A 9,799-nucleotide genomic window follows, 5' to 3' on the forward strand; every position below is an offset into this window, starting at 1 on the left:
AATATTTTCATTTTAGCCTCACTTTTTAAAGTTACTAGATGCTTCGTCCCTAGCCTCTAATGGAGGGTGAAGGAGATCAATAAATAACTCAACACCGCCCCCAAGACATTTATAAAGCTTCACTGAAAAGAACAACCAAGTCGGAACAACATTCTGAGACCATGAACTTCAGTAAAAAAAAAACACCTTACTATTTCATATAATAGCGGCAACGCCCCTAGAAGCCTCTAGGGGAACCTAAGTCGACCTCATCCCATTTTAAATTTGAGCTTCAAGAAGTAAAAAAAATTTTTTTTTTTTGATTGGGAGGAGGGGGTGAATACACACTCCCCAAAAATAGTCTATAACCTTCCCAGGACCTATGAGAAGCTTCACTGTAAAGGAGAATAATATCGGTTCAGCGGTTAGCGAGATCCTTCAGGACAGACAAAAAACGCTTACTACTTTATATAATAGGATATAGCATACCATACCAGAACAAATGCAAAGATTCTCAAAAAAAAGAGAACTCAGTTCAGCAGTTAAAATCTTAAGACAAAGACAAAAAAAAACTTTTTCTTTATATAATAGGATACTAGGATATATGTAGTTTTAAAAGCTATCAAAATTATAAAATATATTTTGTAATTAAATAAGTTTGTATTTTTATCACAGTATTTACAATTATATGAAAACAATGCAATATGCATCAAATTAACAATGTATTACTAACAATTGTAAAAATCACCAAAAATATAATAATACGTAGAAAAAGAATCAATTTCAAATAAACTCTGCTTCAATAATTATTTGCACTTAAAATTAATCCAAAAATAAGTAATATTAAAATCTTAGTAATTTAATCTATGAAAGCCTTGTCATCAAATGTAAAAAATGCATCGGTCTTTAAGGTTAGGGACGATACCTCTAGTAAGGTTAAAAACCCTTCCCCATTATAAACTACTAGTTTCTGCGCCCTTAGCTACAAGGCGATGGTAATTGGAGGTCAGGAAAATAGCCTAATACCACCGTAAGATATTTGTATTGCTTCCCTGTAAAAGTAAAACCCATTCGGACGAGCAATTTTCGGTATCTTGAGCTTTAGACAATTAAAACTATTATAGTTATACTTTATACTTACAGCAGTTAGCGAGATTTTTCGCTATAAAAACACATACAGATATGCAGTTCAACAAACAGGTTATAGTATAAAATTGTACAATTATCAATACAATAAAAAATACAGCAATCAATCAATCAAATTCAACATTTCCTATGGTGTATCTTTCAATGGCATCTCCTCGGGTTCAGGTTTTTGTCTGGGGTTCTTACCCTCGTCAGGCACCTTCTCTGCTTGCCATTTCTTTATAGCCTAAACATTAGAGTAATCCTATTAAATAAAGTAGTAAGTTTTTTTTGTCGGAAGCTTAAGATTTCAAAAAGTAACAAAGAGATCCATTTCTCCATTTAATGAAAACTTTACATAGTTTTCGTGATGGTTTCATGATAATTAATCTTTATGTGTAACTCTTGGGTGGAATGGTTTTAGGCTATTTTCTGCTTTCCTGACCCCTTTGAATACAGAGCACCTAGATGATTCGGGGCGCAACCGCTAGTAGATATATAATATACGAAAGGAGAAAAATGGTCGTCAATTTAGGTTGCTAACATGGACATCACCTATTGTTCAATTCGTTCATCCATTAGGTGGGGTGTTATGATACAAGTTTCACTTTATTAGAGTAATGATACTATGGTATAAGACCCACATAATAAAAATCCATTTTTACAGTTATTTTAAATGTATTGCACAAATATAAATCTTTTATATTAAAGAAATTTATCACGAAACCTCAAAACATAGTTTGTATGATATAATTCAGATTTAGCTAGCGTGGCAAACTGGCAACACATTTACAATTTCGTTTAGACTTAGAAATTAATGTTCTGCTTTTTAAGTTCTGACACTCTACAGGTTTTAATTTTCGTTTGTACTACTATTTTAAAGCTTCGCTTTTAAGAATGTTGGTATCCTTGTTAAAACTAAATAATTATAAACTAATTACCTCTATAGGACATATGAGCATGATGACAACAAGAATACCCGAGTCTCTCATGTAGAGTAGGAGACCAATTTCTGTGGTTACTACCCATATAGGTATTACATACATACACACCTTACAATTAAACTTATTTTATAAAATTATATAAAACAAGGAAGCAGCTTACAGTGCCTATAAAAAATGACATCAAACAAAACAAATGAACAATTATAGGCCAGTATACATTTTGATTGACCAATGGTTAGAATTGTCCTATTGATTTATAATTTTTTGTATGATAATTCCTGTGACATTTAGCTATGATTTAGGAAGCGTAGCAACTCTAAATTCGTTGCCAGAAAGTCCGTGCGTCCATTTTAGACATGCTATTTTTTTTACTTTTTTGACAACAAATTTTTGTATATTAATTCATCTGATTTTTGAAGCACTAATTCCTATTGCCACAAGGTACAATGTTTTAAGCGAAACATCTCTAGAATTAAGTTCTAAAAATGTAAGTATGTCCTTAAACAGTATCCTATTTTTAACAAGCTTTTCAACTAATTTACTAAAGGTTTTGTTTAGACTTATGCATTAATATTCTGCTTATTCATATCTGACACTCTACAAGTGTTAATGTTTGTATGTCCTACCGTTTCGCTTTTGTGCATGTTGTTATTGTTATTCATGCAAAGTATGGGAGACCATGCTATAGAATACGTTTTGCGTTATATGGTTAAAGAATCCTCCTAAATAGAGGACAAACAAAATAATATTACCTCATAATAACAAGTTAGTGCAATAACATACCATCCAAACTGACAGGATATCAAATCACCAACTGAAATATAAAACCTCCAATAATTCAGGTTTGTCCGTAAATACAAAAGCATTTAAACATTTAGTTTTACTTAGAATTTTTGGGTACAGTCCCTTGCATGACAACGCCTCTTAAAGGGCGTTTCGTCGTATTTCCACATAAGCTTTTGATAGGTTATTTTTTAAGGTTAGGTTAGGTTTGTTGATTGCCCTGCAGGGTTAGGTAATTGGCCCGGCCCCGTAGGGTTAGAGCCCTGCGACAAGGGCTAGAAATAGGGATAAGGCTTCTGTGAAAATACGACTAAACGCCCCCTAAGAGGCTAGGCGTTGTCACGAATGGGACTATACACAAATTTTTTATACATTATACCGCGTTTTAAATAATATCTTGCTATTTTAAAATTTAGGGAGTGAAGTAAGAGAATTAAAAAGCTATTACATTTTTTCTATTATTATAATATTTTACCTATATTTTGCCAGGCATCGCCTTCATATAATGCAGAAGTTCCACTGTTTTGTCTGCAGTCATACTTTTGTTAAACACTTTAGTTTAGTCAAAGAGACGCTTGTATCTTGAAGTCAACCCAATACACAAATAAACCTCTTCAATAGTAATATTTACTGCTTTTTGCATCTAAGGGCTCTCTGATCAAAGTGGTAAGGAGGCAAAAAGATAGCCCAAAACCATTGCACTACTTTCATCTAAAAATAAAATAGTCTAAAACCATCCTTGAACCTTAAAAGGGAGTACTCAATTAGTTGAGTAGATATTGAAATCTTAAGCTTCACGCATAAAAAACCTTTATACTTTATATAACAGGATAATTTCCACCCTTTTATATTATGTAATAATTTTTTGTTTGTCTGTTATGATACGATTCTGTTACTTTAAAAAAAAATAAGTTTAACAATTCCTAAAGCATTCAATGATACAAGGAGTATTTTCAATAATTTCATGGGTTAGTTCAGCTAAGAAATTACACCCAGCTCCTGCTAGCCACACCCACCACCTACAATTATTATTATTATTTGCATGATTCGAACCTTTAACTTTAAATCTTGTAATCTTCTCACCATTTAACGTTTTATTATCTTTGAATTGTTTTATCATAAGGATAACTTGCAAAACAATCATATGTGTACAAAAACAAACGTTGATTATCCTTATAATAAAGTAACAGGATGTCTGTTTGTCTGTACCGAAGGATCTCGCTAACCGCTGAACCGATTGGGTTCTCCTTAACTTGGTAGCTTCTCATAGGTTCCGGGAAGGTGTATAACTATTTTGGGGGAGGGTACCACCACCCTCCTAAGATAAACCACGAAAAATCGAACTTTAAAAATATTCAAGAGACTTGAACACGAATTAAAAAAACATTTGAAGTGCCACTAGTATTTTATATAGTCGTTGTCCTATAAAACAAGAATGAAAATATCCATAAAAGCGAAGCCCTAAAATCATATAGAAGAACAAGTGAACATAAACACTTAACAACATAATGTTAATTTATAATTCTAAACAAAATTGTACATAAATTTGTATACCTTTTATTCTTTAGAAATCAAGATTTCTAAAATCAAAGGAAAGGATAATAGGATTATTATATCATACAAAAAATCAGAGTTATTGAATGGGACGCCATTATGCAAAGTTTGACATCGATAGGATACGTCTAACATGCCTAAATTTACGAAAAGTGCTATCCGTTCCGGACGTAGAGCCTGATAGACCCTAATTATACAAAAGCTTTGCTTTTAAAATTATTTTTAAATCTCTTACCAATTATAGCCCCAAACAAGCTCGGGCCACCACCCCCAAAGTCCATAAAAAATAAATCCATGCATAATATGCATAAAACTGTACGGATCAAAAAAGTGCTGTGACACCCTAAAACATATATATTTGATCACTACAAACCAAGGACAATTTTAGTTCGCTTGTGTTTAGTTGAGAATATTGAAAAGTAAACTAGTTCAATTTAACATTAGCGGAACAATTCTAAATATTTGGCAATGAATTTTTTCAACATTTTTTTAAACAGCCAAGAAAGTTACTTTCTCCTTATTGCGTTACAGAATGACTATAACGGACGGACTGACTGACGTCGTACGGACAGATAAAGTGAATCTATATACCTTGGAGAGTACCACTCTGGGACATACAGGGGCCACCATTTACCTTTGTGCCACGCCATTATTGAAAATTTCTTCAAAAAACACCATATCATCAATTTTCAATTAAATTTAAACATTAAAACAGTATAAAAAATGAGAGAAATAGGTCTTTATATTTGAACTAGCGGCTTTGTCCCTAGAAGCCTACAGGGGTACTTGAGTTAAGGAGGGTGAGGACTCGACAATCCCCCTTATATTCTAGTTTTAAAACGAAAAAGTGAATAATAATTTTTTGGGGAGGGAGGATATTTTTTCCAAGGGTTATTTCTCTTGGGAGGGTGGATTTATCCTCCACTAAAACAGTTATAAACCTTCCCAGGACATATGAAAAACTTCACTGAAAAGGAGAACCATAATCTGTAATCGAGATCCTTTGTCAGACACAGTCTACAGACGGGCGATAGACTTAATCACATTCATCCTGTTACTTTTATATAAAGAATAACAATTATTCTATTAAAACAATGAGACCTTGAATCACATTCATATCACATAATGAGTCACATTTTAGAAATTTTTTTCCGTTTTACGTCGTATAAAAACAATACAAATACTAAAACATTTTTTTACCTACTTTCTTATTTAACCACTTTATCACTTGAATTTACAACATACTAACACTAGATATGAATAATATATGCACTTGCACATTGCACATTTACGTTTAAAATATTTCAATACTCTATTATTATCAGGGATCTTAAAAGATAAGACAAAAAAAATACAACGACATTCATCCCCTATGAAGATAAACAAAATTAACCCTTCTGTAAATTAAAACTATTATTTAACAGTTTGGACACTACTAGTAAAAACTAAAGTTTCTGAGCCAACAAATGAAATGTCGTGGTTATAGTTAACTTTGTGTGCCAGTGTTATTTACAATCACGTTGTGGTAATACGACACCCATACGGACAGGCCTATTACAGAGTTGCTTCGCTGTGACTTATGATAACAAACCCCCAGCACTAATCCTATTATATCACTATCCATCTCATGACCGCTGTTAACCCCGCACCCGGCGGTCAAACTAGCCTGCCTAAATGTGGGGAGGGGACTTGAACATGCAACTATCACGAGTCCATCATGCGCTTATATAATCGGGAGGCACTGCCTCCCCTTTTACCACCGCTGCCCCCACAGCCTGTCTACCGTCGGGCGCTAAGCCCTAGCGCCCCACACCCCCTTCAAACCTAACCATTGTTATATTTTTGTTGTATATATATAGTAAACATAACTTGTAAATATTATTCAGTTTAAATATATAATTCTGTATGATTGAATCCTGCTTGTTTGTTTGGTAGAATACTTAAAGGCTAGGGCCCGTTGAATCCGAACTCGTTACCCCGTGGGCCGAGTACGCTCGGCTTACCAGAACTTGGTGTCAGCGTGTTTCAATCGAGCCTTACAGAAACTAGCCTATTCTACCTCTGATTGGACCCTTTGGCAAGTAAGGGGACAATCAGCCGCCAACTGACCCGTGAGACGGCCTTTTTAGGTCGAATTTCCATCATTTTGAACGCAATATGTGGGCCTCTGGCCTACGGCAAGCAGATTTAGCCTGCTAAAAGCGCCAGTTAAGACGCTTTTTCCGTGTCGTGTAGGAGTAGCGCTAGGTGCGCAGCCACGGCAATCGGATAATTTAGCTCAGACGGCTACAAAACTGAGTCTAAATTGGCAAGTGTAGCTGGGACAAGCCCCAGGACACCCAGGCCAAACCTACGAGACAGACAGCTGTGTGCTGGTCTCCCTAAGAAGGCAATGTGTGGCTGCGAAGCTTCAGCACACAAGTAAGCCCTACCACTGCGACGGATAGCAGATTTTGAGCCACAGGCACGGCAGGACGGGACATTCCCTGCCGCTGCCTCCCAGGATTCGAACCCGAGGCGCTGCAGGACGGGCCATTCCCTGCCGCCATTTGTCGGGATTCGAACCAGCGGCGCTGTAGGACGGGTCATTCCCTACCGCCGTCACCCCTCTGAACCTTGCAGGACGGACATTCCCTGCTGCCAGTGCTTCCAGAATCGCACCTAGAGCTCCTAGTGATAACAACACATCATTGTGTATAAAATGTCAACCAAGTGATAAAAATAAATATAAAATTGTTGACCAAGTGATAATTAATAAGCTCTAGTGATTCGAAGCTACAGTCTAAGCCACCATGGTAAGCGATACCACCATAGCTGCGGTGCGGCCACCACCAAAGTTTCTGCCAACCCCAGCCGAACGAGAGGCCCCCTTGTCTCAAGGGCAGGACCTCCACTTCCCCTGCCATATCAGGGTGAGGTTTCCTACTCCTGACCCTGCCCAGCATGTACAGGTTGATGCCATGATTGACTCTGGCAACCGTGTACCAGGGTCTGCTGTAATTTCTGAGCACCTCATGCACGCGATGGGCGTGCAACGCATGTTGATTCCGGACAACACCCAGATCCTGACTGCTAATGAGGACGGCCAGCCCCTCCAGGTAATTGGAAAATTAAAAGAGTTATATATGGCAGTTTCACACACTCTTATACTCCATCTATACCACGTGTCTGTGGTCCGAAATCTCTCACACCCTCTGAACCTAGGAGGGTATTTTCTCAAGGAGTTCGGAACTAGGCTCTGTTTCGACATGCAACCACCTTGCTTGTGGGCGCGTGGGGAGTTTATCCCACTCCGTGGCGTCCCCATTGACCGGGAGACAGCCGAGAGAGAGCTAAGCTATGAGGGGCCTCTGCCAGGCCCCCTGCCTGAGCAGCCGCGTGTGGTTGAGAAAGGCACACACTGGGTGGACGCTGAGCTCAACGCACACAAGGGAGCTAACCTGCTAGCCATGGGGTTGCCCCCAGTGCCCAAGGTGCCAAGGGAGAGCCTGCCAACAACGTTTCCTGAGATTGCCAGCCCTCCAGAACCCATCTTCTCCTCTGACACCTTTATTAACGGCCAGCCGTGTCCACCTGGCCCCCTCTACCTGGGACCTCCAGCCAGTCCACCAGCCAAGCCCGAGTCCAGACCCGTCAAGTCGCGGTCTGATGTACCCGGAGCCACACTCAGCTCTCAGGCCCCAGCCTCTCCCGGCGCCGTGCCCGTCAAGTCGCGGCCGGACGCCCACGGAGCCAAAGCTGGACCCAGCACTTTGGCCTCTCCCAGCGCCGAGCCCGTCAAATCGTGGCCGGACGCCCCCGGAGCCACGCCTGGCTCCGACACGTCAGCCTCTCCAGAAGCCGAGCCCGTCAAGTCGCGGCCGGTGGGTCCCGGAGCCAAGGCTGACCCCTCACCAGCCACGTATAGGCTAAGCGCTGTCACTCCAACTGACGGTCAACCACCCCAGCTCCGCACAGCCAAGCGGGTGGTCCTGCCTGGCCGCGGGGTTATGGCGGTCCCTGTTGAGCTAGTGGGCCATCGCACCAAGGATGCCATTCAACTAGCTGCCCCAGAACAGAGGTTTGGGGAGGACCTTGTCATTCCAGAGGGCCTGTATGCCCACAGGCCTGGCTCTGCCACTGTGTTCAGAGTACTGGTGGTCAATGAGGGGGAGGTGCCCCTCTTGCTGGATGCTGGCCTCCCAGTGGCAGGGGAGCTGGTCAAACCTGACATTTTGGAGGTCTCTGATACGCCTCCCCCGCGTCTCCACTCGTTCCAAGAACCTGCTGAGCCTATAGACATGCAAGAGTTGTGGGAGGCCCTGGAGATGGAAGACAATGAGTTCCTACGCAAGGATCCCTTGCTCAAGAAGGAGGTCTGGACTACGTTGTCAGAGTACAGGGACGTCTTCTCCAATTCTACCCCCGGCTGCACAGATGTGGTTGAATTGCAGCTGCGCCTCAAACCAGGGACCCAGCCGATCCGCCAGAGATTCAGGGATCTGAACCCGCGGCAAGAGGCTGAACTGGAGAAACAACTGGACACCTGGCTGCAGGAAGGAGTTATAGAGCCGTCGGACTCCGCCTGGAGCAGCCCCCTGGTGCCCATCAAGAAGAAGGACGGGAGCACCCGCTGGGCCGTCGACTACAGGGCCCTCAACAAGTGTCTGGAGCTGGACAGCTACCCCCTGCCTAGGATCCAGCAATTGGTGGAACGAGCTGGCGGGCACCGTGTCTACAGTGCTCTAGACGCGGTGGCTGCCTACTACACCATCCGTGTGTCTGAGGATAGCCGGCCCTGCACCGCCTTCACCACCCCCAGGGGCTTGTATCAATGGAAAAGGATGCCCTTTGGCCTGGCTACGGCACCGTCTGTCTATTCCAGGTTTATTGCAGGGGTCCTAAACCCCCTAGGCACAGCCAACCTCCAGTCATACCTTGACGACGTCCTGACCTTCCATCAGGATACCTGGGCCCACCTGGCCAGGCTCCGAGAGGTCTTGGAAGCCCACCGCAGGGGAGGGATCCGCCTCAAGCCAGCCAAGACCAAGTTGTTCCGGTCCAAGGTGGATTATCTGGGTCACACCCTCAGCCGTGAGGGGATAGCCATGCAAGAGGACTATATTGACCGCATCTTGGACTGGCCAGCCCCTAGCACCCCCAAGGATTTGCTGGCGTTGCTGGGCTTCTTTGGATACTACCGCCTGTTCATCCCAGAGTATGCAGACCTCACCTACGAGATGAATCGGCAGAAGACGGCCAAGGCCCTAACCTGGACGCCTGAGATGGAAGCCCAGCTGCTGCAACTCAAGGACAAGTTCCGCCAGGCCCCCATCCGAGCGCCGCCCAGGTTTGATTTACCAGCAGTGTTCCAGCTCACCACAGATTTCAGCAGCCGCGCCATCTCTGCCATACTGAGTCAATGCCAGGAGGGC

General features: G+C 41.9%; 1 protein-coding gene across 1 annotated transcript; it reads right to left on the bottom strand.

Moving 5' to 3' along the window:
* Window positions 1-602: 602 nt before the first annotated feature.
* Window positions 603-5,070, bottom strand: LOC145311839 (UPF0314 protein RB9128-like). Its single transcript, XM_080150838.1, has 7 exons — window positions 4,977-5,070; window positions 4,621-4,728; window positions 3,755-3,850; window positions 3,307-3,359; window positions 2,801-2,862; window positions 2,046-2,156; window positions 603-1,351 (listed from the first exon to the last, which is right to left on the bottom strand). Exons 1-7 carry the CDS (start codon window positions 5,066-5,068, stop codon window positions 1,253-1,255), a joined length of 621 nt encoding a protein of 206 aa, XP_080006964.1. The 5' UTR covers window positions 5,069-5,070; the 3' UTR covers window positions 603-1,252.
* Window positions 5,071-9,799: the final 4,729 nt, after the last annotated feature.

The sequence above is a fragment of the Acartia tonsa genome, chromosome 2 (genome assembly GCF_053477335.1).
Source record: "Acartia tonsa isolate MP-2025a chromosome 2, ASM5347733v1, whole genome shotgun sequence".
NCBI lineage: Eukaryota > Metazoa > Arthropoda > Copepoda > Calanoida > Acartiidae > Acartia > Acartia tonsa.

Bases quoted from the DNA above. Each gene is read 5' to 3' on its own strand.
- LOC145311839 (XM_080150838.1), bottom strand. From the start codon at position 5,068: ATGATATGGTGTTTTTTGAAGAAATTTTCAATAATGGCGTGGCACAAA. The intron at 4,729-4,976 runs GTATATAGATTC...TATATGTTTTAG, and splicing joins CCAGAGTGGTACTCTCCAAG to GGTGTCACAGCACTTTTTTG. The intron at 2,157-2,800 runs GTAATATTATTT...TTTAATTGTAAG, and splicing joins CACTAACTTGTTATTATGAG to GTGTGTATGTATGTAATACC.